We start from the raw sequence: 17,968 nt of genomic DNA, 5'->3' as shown, positions 1-17,968 counted from the left end.
AGAGCATATATGATCTCAGAGTGAGAGCTAATTAAGAAGTCCACAAACACCCAAGTTCTTATTTGACATTAATACAAAATTCGATTGCTTTTAGAGTATGATTGTCTGGATGTTTTAAGTGCCTATTATTTGCCAGATATTTACCCCAGGTACTAGGGGTCTACACCTGTTTTCTCATCTAATCCTCATGATAATCCTTAGGAGCTGATGTTTATTATTTATTTTTTATAGATATAGGACTGGAGGATCAGAAAAATCGAGTAATTTGCCCAAAGCTATGCTGCTGGTTATTAGTAGAGATGGTTTCAAATTCAGGTCTGTTTGATATCAAAGTCCATTTTTACCCCTCTGCTTTTGTCCCACTACCTTTACGTAATTTCTTTAAGATGTCTTTATATATCACAATGATGACAAGTTAATTTATGATAATGAGGAATATTAGCATAATTGTGCCTGCGTGCAAATTGGAAAAAGCCTTTCTTTTCTCAAGACATGTTACTGCCAGGTACCCCCAAATATTTGTAATACATATTTAATTGTAAGATGGCTTCAAAAGGGAACAGCACCCCCTGGAGTTGTGCAGTGCATGATCTGCACAGCTGCTCACAGCTCCTGCGTGGTGCTGATGACACTATTCTTCATTCCGCTTTTTACCACCTAGAGGAAAAATATCTTTTTCCCTTAACAAACCTCCTTCTTTAAAGAATTCCAACCCCCCTCTTTGCTTTGGTAATGGATTTTTCTAACAAAACAAAGTGGCTTCAAGTAAGGAGATGAACAATTTCTTCATGAGAAAAATTAGGGTGTTTTATAATCATTTCCGTGGATCGGTCATTTTCGAAGTCCTGGATCTGTGAACTACAGATGTCTGATACCCGACTGAGAGAACCATAGAAAAGTTGTTATGTAATTTCAGCCCTTTGGAATTTGACAGAGTGAAAATAAAAATAACCCTTTACATGAGTCGTTTACAGTTTGTCTCAGTCTCCTGTGAAGTATTTCAACGTGGCTAAGAGTGATGTCACTGGGTTTTTTCTCTTAATTTAAATGCTGTTTATTTTCTGCCTATTTAAACAAATTGAATCCACACATAAACTTAAAATTGGTAGTGGAAATTGTGCATAAAATATTAATTCATCATATTAATGTCATGAAAGTCTCTTCATTTCCATCAATTGGTAAAGGATATGTCCCCTAGACATCATCTGCATATGGTTTATGGATTTTCTAAAAAAGCTTTCTTTGAATCTCCTTCCCACATACACAGTTATTTAAGGGAACCGTCACTACTCTTCAGACTGGACTGTCCACTCACTGGGGAGGTCCTTCCCTAATACCAGTGTGAGCCAAGAGAAAGGGAGAAGGCTGCCTTTCAGCCCAAGAGATACAGTGGGAGTTTCGGTGGGAGGGAAAGTCGATGAGAGGCCCTGCCATTTTTCATACCCTCATCACTAGAAGAAATGCCGCTTCCTTAAAAATAATAACAAAATAAGGCTAGAGTGATGTTAGGAAACGCGGGGCACTTACAAAAAGGACATACATGGATGGTTTGAAATATGATACTTTTAGAATATAGCGTTGAGTTTCACTCAACCCAGTGAATTTCACTCATAAGATTCTTTCCTCAGTGGATGCGCCAGAGGAGAACCAGTTTTTGGTTGAAATCACATCTCACTCACCGACATCAGACATTTCAGGGACAGTGGCTGTGTAAACCTCCTTAGTGAATATTGGTTCGTTGTCGTTGATGTCATGAATTTTGATGATGAATTCAGACTCGGGCTCCACAGGTCTACCTGTCTTTCTGTTTATAGCTTGAGCTCGAAGGATGTAAACAGGTTTTTCTTCCCGGTCCAGCCTCTTGGTGGCCTGTATGTCACCTGTGTTTTCATTGATAATGAAGAGATCTCCTGCTCCATCTCCTGAAAGGATATATTTAAGTGATCCATCTCCTCTATCCTGGTCTGAATGTAACTAGTGTAGAAAAAAAAATTAAAGAAAGTAAAAGTCAAGCATGTGGTCCTGAACCATCTTTGTCTTACGTTAACTTTCATTCAGTGCTAAGGTGTACATGGTTTTTTTTTTCTTTTTCTTTTTACTATTTACATAACTCCTCAATAGTAAATGCCATTCATTAATGAACATGTTACCTTATAACCATAGAATTTTCCAGAACTGGAACAGAGCTTGAGGGAAAATTTAGTCATTCTGCTTCTTATTTTGAAGAACAGAGTAACACTAAGGACCAGAGCAATAGCAAGATGCCAAAGGACATATTAGCCTGATTGGAATGAAACTATTTTCATTATTTTCACTGCAGTTTTCAGATTCTACTAATACACTTTCCTTCTCACTTGTATATACACAAACATGCCATGCAAACGTCATACCATTGAAAAAGGACTTTGGTTTTTGAATCAGAGAGACCTGGGTACCTTCTGCTTCTTACACTTTATCATCTTGGTGAATTTAGGGAATCTAGGCCATTCTTTGGGTCTTTAGTGATGGAGATTATAATCTTTTTTTCTGGGAAGATGTGATGTTTATTTATTTATGAGATTCAACTTGAAGTATTTGAGAAACATCATAAATGCTGTTATAATAATGCTGTGAACACCTCCTGGCTAGATAATTTACAAGGTCACTTGAATAATACATTTAACATTTATATTTTAGAATAAGATAGAAAAGGACTTTCTAATAATTAGACCAACCTAAAATCAAAATAGTCTCATGACATAGTGAGTTCCTGGCTTCTGGTGGTAACCAAGTGGAGGCTTTGATGAATAATTGTTGGTGAAATGGGTCTGGATGAAGGGTTGAATTAAATAAATGTTAGGATACCATGGACGCAGAAGATGGTGAGTCTAACTTGGGAAAGAAGTCCATGTTTCTTATCCCAAAGATCATTTCCCCAGTGTTGATTTCCTGTTCTTTCCTTAGTTCTCTTTTCCCCACCCCAGCAAAAGTTTAGATGATATCTCATAGGTCTTCAGATAATCTAACCCTATTCACAAATCTCCAAAAAGTGTTTTGTATTGAGGAGGATCGTTTATAAGCCCAAGTCATAAGGATCAGTGAAATACAGACAAGTTAGTTGTCGTGGGAAGGCTGCCAATATCTATCTTGTTCCAGATCTGTCTACACAGAGTATGGACTGTGCTATAACAACAGTGGCTACAACAGGTAAAAGAATTCTGCATACATTTTATTAACACTGCATGAAATGCTCTGAGTAGCGTCTACATACAAACACATCTGAAAGTAGAATCTCAAGGCACAAAGGGAATTTTAAAATAATCCAACTTAGCCTTTCTATAAGTGTATCCCAGGGAATATCATTTACACAAAGTACTGAGGGAAAGAGTTGTGTGACTCAATACGTTCGGGAAATACTTCATATTCTGCCTTGTTCTTGGAGTCAACATACTAAAGGCTGTGGGTGCATGCAGTTCAAAATTGTACTTGACTTTGTTTAATCTAGCTTTCCTGAACATTCTTGTTTAAAGAATTCTTGTTGGGTGTGACCCATACTGATACTCCTCCCCATAACTAAGAAAGAGACTTTGAAATCTAATTTAATTCCTCTTTGTAGAGTCAAGAAAAATGAAGCTCTATTTTATGTAGTGTTTCCAAAACTACATGGCTTGTATACAAAAGTCAGATTAGAATTTGAGGGCAAGAAAAGGGGTATAGAATATTTGGTGCAACTTCCTTGTGTTTAGAGACATATATACTGAGTCCAATGTGACACAGTTAACTCTAGTTAATGGCAGAGTTTGGGGCCGAGAATATTATTCATACAATTAGTAGCCTTGAAAGCATATGGCAGAAATAACAGAAGATGAATGTGAACAGGGAGGAAATTGCTTAGAAGTGAGACAAATGCAGTAAGAAACGTAAAACAAGAGCACTCCATTATTTGTGTAATGTGATATGCCAAGGAAACGGTGAAACCAGGGTGACACAGGAAAAGCCACTGGGGAAAGTTTAACTCTCCACTGACAAATTCTAATGACTGAAGGGAGCTCTTAAAAAGCTATTTCATTAACTTGTGAGTAAGAAGCCAATGTAATCACTGGGATCCTTGGGACCCTTGGGATCCTTGCTGCAGGGCAGCTGTGGTCAGTAGCCTGGCACAGTGCAGGTGGAACCACACCCGAGCCCTAAGTACAGTCGTGTGCCTTCTCTTTCACTCAAGTGTAAGACCACAGCATTCAATGAACCCTCCTGAGCCAGGATCCTTATCAGTCAAATGAGGATAATAAGAGCTACACGACAAGGCTGCTGTGAAAACCTAATTAGAGACCACACATAAATACTACATGAATTGTTATGTAAACATGCAATAAAAGCACGATATGTGTTTTATAAGTTACAAAGTGCCTTCTAAATTTAAGATATTGCTACCATTATTAGCTCTTAGTTCATAGTCAGCACATTTTTGCTCTTATTTTGACTTTGAGAACTTTGTTTTGAGGACTTTGAAAACCCAATTTTACAAACACACAGTATCTGTAAGGTAAAGATCTGTTACCAAAAGCCAGTATTCTTCGACCAGGTGGCAATTGCTGTCTTTACATGTGATTTATTATATTCTGCATTCCACTAGATTATAGACTCTCCTTGGCCGGTTCTTTCATCACTTTCAATATGTAATTGTTGCACACTTAGTAGGTGAATACCACAGCTGGTCACAAGATTTATTCAGGTAGAAGTAATCAGAAACTTATTTTTAGCTGTCAGGAGAGACCATTTCGATGACTTATAGAACAAACACCTGGGACCATATAAAAGGGCAGAGGAGATGCCAGAAAAGAGTGTGAATAGGGATTGCATTGCAGATCAAATTCTGATTTATCAATATTTGAAAACTAGTGGGAAAATGCACCTCTTCACTCAGGCATTGTCTGATAATAAAGCAATTTAACCTCCTCTACCTCCTCTCCCCTGAAGTGCATTATCTGGGTCTGGCAGAGTGCAGCTAGCAGAAAGCTCCAGAAGCCTCTTTGTTTTCTTCTCCCTGTCTCCTCCCTTTCTGTTAAACTCCCTGGGGCCAGTTCTTTTCTCTGTTCTTGTAGAAAAGAGGAAACATAAGACATCAGTGCCGGTGAAAGTGGTGGTGACAACCAAACATTAGGGGTTTATTGAGCACTTAGATTTTAATTGGATTTTTTCTTTTGTGATGTCATTCATCATGGCCACTGTAAAAGACAGAAGTTAAACAACAACAAATAAAAGGTTGTAAGCTGCCCGAGGCATGTTTTTACTAATTTCAGTTTAATGTGGCTGTTCCATTAAGTTTAATCATCTGGTTCACTTTTAACGATTCACCATCAAGTAAAAATTATCCACTTCCCTAAGAAAGTCACATTTCACCTGTGGCTGGTAGGACTTTTTACTACTGTACCTGTCGTATTTTGTGCCAGCAGGGGCTTTTGGTCTCTGTTTCTCTGTTGCCTTTTCTTTTTTTTTTTTTTTAAAGAATGCAGCGCATTGGCAAATAAATACAGGGATTCGCAGTTACAGACATGGCCCTGTGGAGGATGCTGCCAAGCAGTAGTAGCATCTCTGCCTGCTGGGTGCTGTTTGTCTCTGGGGACACAGCATCCTTTCACCGACTACATGTACTGACTCCTTTCTTGGTTTTGAATCACATTCAAAGGTGTGACACTAATTGTACAGATTTTTAGTGATTTATGAAGCCAGCTAAAGCTGCTCTATTGCTCCTATTTCCTGTGTGTTACTGAGTCATTATCTGAGTCAATGACAAACTGAATATCTTATGCATATGCATTGCTGAGACAGAAAACAGAGTCTAAATAAAAGCTAAACCTACGTGGCACACATAGGGAAGGTACCTACAACAACGTGAAAAGGGCTTGGGAAAGAGATATATGTTTGACTGAAATGAACAGATGAATTATGGCTAATACACTTGCAGAGTATAGTGCAAATGTACAGTGGCCCTTTAAGAGATGTGACAGTTGCTAATCTGAGATGTCACAGGACCATCAGAGAACAGGCATGGTGAAAAGATGCCCTCTCACTGGGACTGAGGCCAAGAAACAGCAGTTACAGCAGAGAGGGAGAACACCTTCATGCTAAATAAATTGGATTTTATTTTACATTAGAAAAATAAGTCCACAATAAAGTTAAGCCAAACTGAGGCTTAATGGAATTAAATATATGTATGGATGTTAGCTTATGTATGAGGGGACTTCAAAAAGTTTGGGAAAATAGAATTAAAAGGTAATACAAATCTTTCATGAACTTTTTGAAATACTCTCACAGATATATCTTTCTATATAATGCATTTATACATAATGCTGATACATAGAGTTAATGTTGTGAAGGCTGTGGAGAGCTCATTGGGCAGAGTTTATGTCAGCAAGAAACTGAACCCTGTTTAAAGTACATGGCGGGGATTAGAAGTTTACTTTGTTTTTTATAATAAAGCCATATATGATAAGCCCACCGCTAGTATCATCCTGAACAGGGAAAAACAGGAACTAGACAAGGGTGCCCACTCTCACCACTCCTATTCAACATAGTGTTGGAAGTACTAGCCAGAGCAATCAGAGAAGAAAAGGAAATAAAGAGCATCCAGATTGGAAAGGATGAAGTCGAGCTGTCCCTTTTTGTGGATGGTATGATCCTATATATCAAACAGCCTAAAGCCTCTACAAAAAAAAAACACCTAGAGTTGATAAATAATTTCAGCAAAGTTGCAGGATACAAAATCAATGCACAAAAATCAGTAGCATTTCTATACTCCAACAGTGAACGTGCAGAAAAAGAAATCAAGAAAGCTAGCTTATTTACAATAGCCACCAAAAAAATAAAATACTTAGGAATAAAGCTGACCAAGGATATGAAAAATCTCTATGAAGAGAACTACAAACCACTGTTGAGAGAAATTAAAGGGGACACAAGAAGATGGAAAAATAACCCATGCTCTTGGATTGGAAGAATTAACATTATGAAAATGTCCATACTATCCAAAGTGATCTACAGATTCAATGCAATGCCCATCAAAATTCCAACGACATTTTTCTCTGAGATGGAAAAAGCTATCCGGACATTTATATGGAACAGCAAAAGACCACACATAGCCAAAGCAATCCTGGAGGCATAACACTACCTGACTTTATATTACAAAGCTATAATAACCAAAACAGCATGGTACTGGCATAAAAATAGATGCATGGATCAATGGAATAAAATAGAGATCCCAGAAATCAATCCATATGCCTACAGCCATCTGATCTTTGACAAAGGCAGCAAGTCTACATACTGGGGAAGAGACTGCCTTTTCAACAAGTGGTGCTGGGAAAACTGGATACTCATATGTAGGAGAATGAAACTAGACCTGTCCCTTTCACCATATACCAAAATCAACTCAAAATGGATTAAAGAATTAAATATACATCCCAAAACAATAAAACTCCTTAAAGAAAACATAGGGGAAACACTCCAGGAAGCAGGAGTGGGTACAAACTTCATGAATAGTACCCTAAAAGCATGCAACTAAAGGAAAAATAAACAATGGGATTATATCAAACTAAAAAGCTTCTGTACAGCAAAAGAAACAATCAACAAAGTAAAAAGACAACCAAGAGAGTGGGAGAAAATATTTGCAAAATATACATCTGACAAAGGATTAATATCCAGAATATACAAGGAACTCAAATAACTTTACAGCAAAAAAACAAATAACCCAATTAAAAAATGGGCAAAGGAGCTGAATAGGCATTTCTCAAAGGAAGACACACAAATGGCCAATAGACACATGAAATAATGCTCTACCTCACTCAGTATCCAGGAAATGCAAATCAAGACCATTTTGAGATACCATCTCACCCCAGTTAGGATGGCTAACATCCAAAAGACTTAGAATGATAAATGCTGGAGAGGTTACAGAGTAAAAGAAACTCTCATACACTGTTGGTGGGGCTGCAAAATGGTGCAGACTTTATGGAAAATGGTATGGAGGTTCCTCAAACAATTACTGATAGATCTACCATGTGACCCAGCTATTCCACTGTTGGGAATATACCCAGAGGAATGGAAATCATCATGCTGAAGGGATACCTGTACTCCAATGTTTACTGCAGCTCTATTTACAATGGCCAAGAGTTGGAACCAGCCCAGATGTCCATCATCTGATGAGTGGATAAGGAAACTGTGGTATATCTACACAATGGAATAGTGCTCTGCTGTAAAAAAGAATGAAATATTGCCATTTGCAACAATGGATGGACTTAGAGAAAATTATATTAAATGAAACAAGTCAGGCACAGACAGAGAAATACCACATGTTCTCACTTATTTGTGGGAGCTAAAAATAAATAAATAGACAAACAAATAAAGATTGTGTGTGTGTGGGTGGGGGAAGAAGACAGAATAACCACAAAAATTCCTTGAATTATTTAAGTCAGGTGAACAGATATGATGGGGGGGAGGGGGTGGAGAGGAACGGGTAAAGGGGTGTGAAAATCAATTACAATGTATAGTGAGAAGAAACATAAATAAAAAGAAATATGTATACATTGTGGAATGGCTAAAAAAAAGAAGTTTATTTTGTTTTAGAGATTACAGGATTAGGTAAATAAAAATATTTTTAAATAAAAAGACATATTACATATTTTACTCTGCTGCGTTTGTTAATGATTTGGTTAACTAATTTGTATCTGATTATTATTTTACAAATAAAAAGTTGGTGGCGGTATGTTATTGTGGCAGGTTACTAGGTATGGTTCGGTTGGGTCTGTGGCTACTCAGCCTTGTGATTAAGTTTGCACAGTGCGAATGTGAAGTGGGCAACTGCAGTGTCCCCTGCTCAGCAGGAACTGGCTTGCTCTCGACTTTTTTCTTATTCTTATTTGCACTCTCACTGAGGCAGTCATCTGACTTCCACCGGGCTGATAAGGACAGTGCCTGAGAGATGGCAGAGCCATGAAGTGGAAGAAACCTAGGTTCCAGAATAACCTCATATCTGACCAGCCCATAACATGAAATAAAAAAAAAAGTATCTTACTTCAGCCATTACATTTTGAGGTTCTTTTGTTGTTGTTGTTGTTGTTACAGTAGTTCTGTCTTTACCCTAACTCAGTGGTTCTCAAAGTGGGGACCATGGACCAGCAGCACTGGCATGACCAGGGAACTAGTTAGATATGCAAATTCTTGTCCCCATCTCTCCAGACTCAGAAACTCGGGGGGTTTTGCACAGCAATCTGTGTTTTAAGAAGCCCTCCACCTAATTCCAATGAATGCACAAGTTTGAGAGCTGATGCCTTAACTAGTAAATGCATAATGGCTAAAACCACGGACTTAGGCAAGGGAAAGAAATGGGTGCAAATTCACGCTATGTACTAGTCATGTAATCTTGGGGAACTTAATGAACTTGCCAAGTCTCAGTTTCTTCATCCACATGATTGGAGTAATGATACTTATTTTACAAGTAAGTCGCTCCAAAAATTAATAAAAAAATGCATGGAAAATGCTTAAAAGAGAGTCTAGCTCAGGGAGAGGATTCAACAAATTTTTCTTGCATTCATAAACATGAAGTATTCCGAAGATGGATTTTGAAAGTGGAAAAGTTTGAGTCTGAATTATGACTTTCCTATTAATTAGCTAAACTAATTAAATTATCTTAGTCTTCAGATTCTATCCTCTATAAGATAGAACACATAATAATGAACTTTGCCAGCTATTCTTTCTCTTTTTGCCCCTTAAATGTTGGTGTCCCTTAGGGTTGTGTCTTATGTCCTTGTGTTTCCTCATTTCACATAATCTTCCCGAATGAAGTCATCTATTTTCATGGATTCAGCTACTACCTATGTGCCATCGATGTCCAAATCTATATACAGCCCCAGAGCAGACCATTTTCTTGAGATCTGGAGTCAAGGATATAACTGCCCTCCAGTTCAGTCTCTCAGACTACTTACGCTCAGTACGTCTCTACCGACCTCATCACCTCTCCAAAACCTTTTCTCCTCTCCTATGTCCCATCTGTGTAAAGGCTGCCAGGAAGTCATCCCAGACCATCCCCTCTGCCATCATTCCTACACTCATTAAGTCACTGAATTCTGTCAATTCTACCTCTTACATATATCTTGACTCACCTAATTTTCTCTGTTTCCACTGCTGCCACACAGGTCCAAGCCACCACCTTTTCTCATTGATCTATTGCAAGAAGGCTCTCCAAACACACACCCAGGATTGCTTCCTTTCTGTTTATTTTCCTTTCTGTAAGTAGACCAGCTTAACACCACCAGCTCCAAAGATGCTGCTGTCTTTTAACTAAAGTGTCTTTGCTTCACTCTTGGGATAAGCCCCCACCCCCATTCCTAAACGTGGACTCCAAAGCCCACTGCAGCCTCTGCCCCTCTCTTTAGGTTCACCAATCACTTGTCTCCCTTTAACTCTCTCCTTGTGCCAGTCATACTCTACTTCTTGCAGTTGCTTGAAGATACATTGGTCTCTTTCATATCTAGGTCTTACCATACATGGTCCCCTTGGCATAAAGTCCTTTTTAAAATCTTCACCTGGTTAATCCAACTCATACGTCAGGTCTGTTTAATCTTCATTTCCTCATGGAAGCCTTCCCTAAGCTGCCTGTATGAGTTACGTTCTCTGCCTATATACTCTCAATTCGTCCCCCACTTAGCCATCAGCACGTTCTACAAGGGTACTTCCAAAAGGTTTGTGGAAATATAGAATTAAAAGACAATGTGAGTCTTTTCATGAACTTTTTGAAGTACTCTCATATTTTTTTGATGACTTGTTTTTCTTTTTTCTTTTTTTTTTTTAGCTAGTTTGCAAGTTTATAAAGGAAGGCACCAAACCTGTCTGGTTCACTTCTGTATTCTTAGCACCCAACATACTGTCACATTATAGAGCCTCAATAATTAATCACTGAAAAGAACGAATGAATAAATGTTGTAAAGATTAAATTGGATAAGATATCAAGATCAATGAAGGTTACTGGCACATAGCAGACAATCAATAAATCTTAGTGTCTTCCATCCCCTTTCTCTATTAACTTTAGGATAACCCTGTACATCAAGAATGTACATTCCTGAAGATGCCAGATTATTTAGTAATTACTACCAAATGCTATGCACAAGGTGTAATCTGAACAATCTGAGGAAATAATTCAAGCTATCACCTCAGATCTGAAAAAATTTCTTTAATAACCAATTAAATACAATAATAAAACCAATTTGTATTGGATTTGTTGACATAAACAGTACATTGAGTTTTCTGACAATTATAAATAAATTAGCTGCTGGGTCAGAAGTTACCTGTTAGTGATGAAAAAGCTGCAAGATTTTACTGAACCATATTTCAAGTATCATCCTGTTGCAGAAACTAATGGAAAGTGTTCCACTTCACAGAAACATTGTTCCATAATAAAATAATTTAACTGTGTCAACCAAGACCATTTAAAAACTCTTATTGGCTTGAGGAGTTGCATAAAGCAATGAATAAAATCATCTAGAGTTGGAACATTTAGAGTTGGAAATACTGACTCGTATATAAAAGATACAAAATAAAAGCAGAAATTAGACACTAGAGTGCTGTTACAAGTATCAGTTAGGAATAACAAGGTAAGTAAAAAGCTGGAGAAGAGCATAGAAGGAACTTGGAAGTTGGATAAGGCAGAATCAGGAAATGTGTAAGCTCTTTGACGGTTTAGGAGGTCTTCTTGGAGAAGCTTGGATTACTGATGGGAGAAAAATGATTTAGCAACCAGTATGAGCACATGGCATGGTTCCAAGAGTCAGTGTGGGACAAAATCAGAGAAGGCCTTGAGTATGTTCCTGGAGTAATAAAAGCCATAAAGTCAGCAAAAATAGAAACACTCCTTCCCTTGAGCTGCAGGGTCACATTTTTTCTCACACTGCACTCAGATGTGCAAGGGGAGATGCAGTTTTCTTATTTTCTTATAACTTATCCCTTTAGCCTTAGTCCCACTGAATATTAGGAACTCAATATAGATTGAATATTGAGTCAATAATTTAGTGCAATAAAATAAAATCTGTCTGATTTAATAATCATACAGTTTTTTTGATAATTCTTTTTGATAAATCCCAGTCTTTCTTGTTTCTTTTGCTTCTTGCCCCTGATTCAGTCCAAGATGACATCTGGGTATACGAAGGAGAAGAACCCACATGGCCTGTGTCAACAGGGAATTTGGGGGCTTTTGGAGCCAAGTGTAGTCCTTGTACTGCCCTCCAACCCTCTAGTCTCTAGATAATATCTCTTCTCATCCACTACTTTCCTTAGTGACATCTGTGATTTTGGAAGGTAGAGCCATGACCCTGGCTCTCCAGAGTTCAAGGTGACTAGCTTCATTCCACCTCCCCCATTGACATCATATACCCCCCAAGTTCCATCTGTGACTTCTTTATTGCCTGTGGCACATATGTTCCTAGCTCCAAGATTGCTTTGTCTTGGTAGGTACAAATTATGTGATCAATTCATCCCCTTCTTGCCCTGGAGAAACCAGGAAGGCTCTTGGGAATGAAATAGGGCTTCTCCTTCACTACATGATTGCCCCAAAGGGAAATGGGAAAAAACCACTCTGCTTTCACTTTTGCCCACAACCTTGCCACTGCTGCCCTCTGGGACTTCAGAGACGTGTCTCAGGGCAGTAGAAATGAGATGGTGTGTTTGTGTGTTTGATAGCCAGGAATGTGAAATCCTACCCTTGGTTTCAGGAATACTCCACCACGTGAGTTTTGGTGGAAGAAAGAGCCCACTCCCACTATAAAACCCAGCAAGGTTTTATAAACCTAGGGTGGAAACATGACCTGCAGCCCAGAGCCTGGCACAAATAATGTTTGGTGACTACATTTATAAATGGGATTGGTGAGTTTTATGTTGGTTGGCCAAGCCCAACTCTTGATACATTAGATGGGCTTTAGAAGAATCTGGAATATCTCCTTTTTTTTCTTACAAAACCTTGGATTGGGCTTCCTGCATATCCCATGTTCATTTTCTATTATACCATGTTGCCTCTTATGACCTAAAAAAAATCGCATTCTTCTATACAATATGAACAATTTAATTGACTTTTATCACAGTGGAAATAGTTTATCTTTAAAGCATTCTCTTATATGATTCATCATTTGACAATTGCTCAGGCTGAGATTTGGGAAAATAATAGCAGACATTTATGAAGCCCATGCTATGGGCCAGGAAATGTGCTTAGTTTGTCACAGAGTTTATATAATTTGTCACGCATGATGACCCTATTCTTATCTTCTCTTCACTGATGAGGAAACTGAGGCAAGATAGGAGGTGAGTAACTTCTCAGCATCACACAATGGATAGGAGCAGGATTTGAGTCCAGGTGTTCTAATCTATCAACCACACACAATTTTTTTCCTGTGGATGTTTACATTCAGTTCTATGAACAGAAATTAAAGACTCTGTACCAAACAATGTTTTAAGTGCAGAGTTACAAAGATCTGTCTAATTCATTGTTTTCCAGCTTCTGTGTGACAGACATTTTGGGCTGGATATTACAGGATGTTTAGCAGCATCCCTGGTCCCTATCCTCTAATACCAGTAGTACCTTCCCAAGTTGTGGCAACTGAAAATGTCTCCAGATATTGTTAAATATTGTGTCCCCTGGGGGCATAAAATTGAAAACACTGATCTAATTCTCTCTTCCTCTCATCTATCAATCTATTTCTCCATCCACCCATCCATCTGTCCATCCATCTTTCTACTCTTCCATTTTCTTCTCAGTGTGTATCTTGTAACTTTTAAAATACACTTATATTATAAAAAGTTCTGCATTTGCAGAGATTCCACATGACCCCACTCAATTCAATCTTTTATCTTTTGTTAGATTTAATAACCACCAAAACAGACTTTGTGTTATGTGGAGGAGAATTTTTGACAAAGTGCTAAAAGCAAAAGAATTTTAAGTCTACACTCAGGAGAAATTTATTAATTCCCTTGACATTTATCTTTTACACTCAATACCTTGAATTTCATGTCAAAAGTACCATAGTAACTGTTAAATGAATACAACTTTAGTGCTATAATAGTGGTGGTTGGCAGAATAATGCCCGTTTCCCCCAACCTCCTGCAAGATGTACATGTCCTAATTCTTGAAACTGCCATGTGACTATGTTACCTTACATGGCAAAGATGACTTTGCACATGTGATCAAGATAAGGATCTAGAGATGGGGAGACGAGCCTGGATTATCCAGGTGAGCCCAACATAATCAAAAAGGTCTTTATAAAGGAAAGAGGTAGGGAAGAGAGCAGAGGTCTAACAAAGAGATAGAGAGAATTTAAAGATACTGTGCTGCTGGCTTTAAAGATGGAGGAAGGGGCCCTGAGCCAAGAAATGCAGGTGACCTCTAGAAGCTGGAAAAGGCAGGGAAATGAATCCCCCTGGAGCCTCCTCCATAAAGACATCTTGTAGACACCTTAATTTTAGCCCAGTGAAACCCATTTCAGACTTCTGACCTCTAGAACTCTAAGATAAGAAATTTATATTGTTTTAAGCCCCTAAATCTGTAGAAATTTGTTATAGCAGCAATAGGAAACTGAGGCAGTAGTTCCTTACCTCTAGAATTCAAGGTGAACTGAAACTGCATGTGGTCCTTAAAATCTCAGTGGAAGAGCTCTCTCTGTTCCACCTTTGTCTGCCATGTGAGACCCCTGGGTCACAGTCACCATTACCAAGGCCTTTGCCAAATATGTTTCCTGGACTTTGGACTTCCCAGCCTTCAAAATTATTATTTTTGCTTGAACCTTGCTTGAAGAATTAAGGCTGTCACCTTTGTTGACTGGAGATATTGGCTTTTGCAAGTGGATGTTCTGAAACAGGTCTCAGTCCTGAACTGTTGACATTCAGGGATGTGACCATAGAATTCTCTACAGAGGAGTGGAAATTCTTGACCCTGATCAGTTGAATTTGTATACAGATGTGATGTTACAGAACTATATGAACTTGGTCTCTCTGGCTGGACCTTAATCACCTGTCAGGAGCAAAGGAAAAAGCCCTGGAATACAAAGAGAAAGGAAGCAGTAGCCAAATCCTCAGATGCCCCCTCTGCCAAGAAGCAGGCAAGAGAGCATAGCAAAAACACCACTTTCGCATGAATGGCCCACCACAGCCACTGCCACAGCCATGGCTGCCACAAAAGCAGCTTGATGCCACAGCAGTAGCCACAGCAACTGTGCAGGCAGCTTACCAGACACTTGACTGCAATGACACACAGAAAGTCACCAGCAGAGACCAGAAAAAGAAGAGATATCTCTCTCCTCAAGGCTCATTCCAGAGTGGTAGAATGTGGAGGGTTAACATCTTGTGATATGTTCTGCTAAAAGGACAGCCACGACCTCTGGCCACAGCCGGAAGAGACATATGCACCAGGACCCATGCGGGACGTGCTGCACACCATACTTCTCAAGATGGTAACACCAGATGTTAGAAACTGCTACATCCTTGAACTCAAGGGAGTAGGCAGTATAGTCTATTCAAATAAGATTTCAGGAATTCTGCCCCAGGGGCTCCCCCTCCTTTATCCCTGCTCTCTTGCTTTCCCACAGAAATATTTATTATTTCATAACAAATATCTGTGGGGCTTTGACTCTGGGCCTTCGCTAGCTTCGTGAACGGTCGCTCCTAGTCCCTTGGTTGCAACTGCCATTGTCTCTGAGCAGTTCGTTACGGTTTCTGCTTCAACATTTTGCCACACTTTGGTGACCCCGACATGATTCTTTCTATGGGCTATTCCACGGAATAGTAAGAAAACTCCCTAAGCCTTTTCAGGATAAGAGACGCATCCTCCCATATTATGGGGCATTGGGAATTTTAATTGACTTCCCTTGGTGAGGTTTAACACATTTCTTTTCAGACTAGGAGCTTCTTTTATCTGCTTAGGCTGCATTGAGTTTCTCCTTTCTTATGGGAGTTAGCTTGGTGTAGTCCCTCTGGACCTCTCATTGCTTTCAAGTATTTGGGCTTTGGGTAATCCTTGCATCTCTGTCACTGAGAGGACAGTGACAAGTGGTGTCCCATGTGAGGAATGAACCATGACCTTCGGATTATGAGACTGACCTTCTGAAGGGGTAAAAGACATATCTGACATACATTTATTCATTCTGGTAAGGAACATAGGCAACTATTGGGTACTCCAGGATGTCTACAGGAATGTCTGATTTAGGTCTTTTCACCCAGAGGTCATGGCTGTCCTCTTAGTAGAACATTTCACAAGATGCTAACCCTCTATAGTAGAAGAAGCTATTGCTCTGCCAGATGACCAGACATCAACACACAGATGCTAGAAATATGAAAACCTGAGGAAATGTGACACCATCAAAAGAATACAGTAATTCTCAAATACCAGACCTGATAGAGCAGGAATCCCTTGAAATGACAAAAGGAATTCCGAGCAACAATCTTAAGGAAACTCACTGAGATAGAAGACTCAGTTAGACAACATAATGAATTGAGATAAAGAACCCAGGATATGAAGAGGAAATTTACAAAGAGATTAATACCTGTTTTTTTTTGCAGACAAGAATATTTTATTTACAGATCTAGATTAACACCTTAAAAAAGAGTATAGCTACCAGAACTCATGGAATTGAAAGATTCACTCAATGAAATAAAAAGCATAACCAATAGCTTAAGCAGCAGGCTAGAAAAAGCAGAAGAAAGAATTTCTGATCTTGAAGATAGTCTTTCTGAAATAACCCAGGTGGACAAAACAAAAAAAAAAAAAAAAAAAAAGAAAAGAAAAGAAAGAATTTTTAAAAATGAAGGAAATCTGAGAGCTGGCAGACAAACTTAAGCACACAAACATTTGAATAATGTGTGTTCCAAAAGGGGAGGAGAAAGGAAAAGGCATAGAAAACTTACTCAACAAAATAATAACAAAAAATTTCCCAGATATAGGCAGAGACATGGACATTCAGATCCAGGAGGCTCAAAAGTCCCCAAACAGATTCAACCCAAACAGATGCTCTCCAAGACACAATATAGTCAAACTGGCAAAGCTCAAAAGACAAAGAGATAATCTTAAAAGGAGCAAGAAAAAAAGTGTCAAGTCACCTGTAAAGGAGCTACTATCAGACTAATTACAGACTGCTCAACAGAAACTCTACAGGTCAGAAGAGAAAGGGATGATAAATTCAAAATACTAAAAGAAAAAAAATGCGAGCCAAGAATACTATACCCAGCAAACCTATCCTTTAGAAAGAAAGGAAAAATAGTGTTTTCCAGACAAACAAAAACTGCGGGAGTTCACCGCCACACAATCAGTCTTACAAGAAATCCTCACAGAAGTCCTGTATCTGGAATTTGAAAAATGATAATCACTATCACAGATACACAAGAAAGAACAAAACCCATTTGGTAGAACAAAAATGCAGATAAGCAGGAGAAAGTAACTAAATCTTACCACAAAAAAACATAATGGCAATGGAATAATGCCCCTGCTTTATTTCTCATTTTGGTAATTTTGGTCTTCTCTCTTTTTTTTCTTGGTCAGTTTAGGTAAATGTTTGCAAATTTTGTTGATCTTTTTAAAGAATCAACTTTTGGTTTTGTTGTTTTTCTCTAGTGTTTTTTAATTCCCTATTTCATATATTTCTCTTGTAATCTATGTTATTTCCTACTTACATTTGCTTTTGCTTTAGTTTGCCCTTTTTTAATTTTCTTAAGGTAGCAGTTTACAGGACTGATCTGAGATTTTTCGTATTTCTTAAATAGATATTTGCAAGTATAAATTTTCCTCTAAGCACTACATGAGCCCTGCATCCTATAAATTTTGATATGTTGCACATTGATTTTTATCTCAAAGTACTCTCTAATGTCCCCGTGATTATTTTTACCTATTGTTTATTTAGGAGAGTGTTGCTTAATTCCATGTTTGAGAATTTTAAAAATTTACTTTTGTTATTGTGGTCAGAGAACTTATTTTCTA

General features: G+C 38.4%; 1 protein-coding gene across 2 annotated transcripts in view; it reads right to left on the bottom strand.

The window, feature by feature from the left end:
* LOC134369516 (cadherin-6) overlaps nt 1–17,968 on the bottom strand; it is a 55,609-nt gene that overhangs the window by 24,427 nt on the left and 13,214 nt on the right. For both annotated transcript variants that reach the window (XM_063085983.1, XM_063085985.1), the window contains exon 2: nt 1,680–1,974. In XM_063085983.1, the coding sequence (XP_062942053.1) occupies nt 1,680–1,974 (295 nt within the window). The remainder of the gene's footprint in view (nt 1–1,679; nt 1,975–17,968) is intronic.

Source organism: Cynocephalus volans, chromosome 2 (assembly GCF_027409185.1).
Source record: "Cynocephalus volans isolate mCynVol1 chromosome 2, mCynVol1.pri, whole genome shotgun sequence".
Lineage (NCBI taxonomy): Eukaryota > Metazoa > Chordata > Mammalia > Dermoptera > Cynocephalidae > Cynocephalus > Cynocephalus volans.
This window is presented reverse-complemented; position numbering and strand designations above follow the sequence as displayed.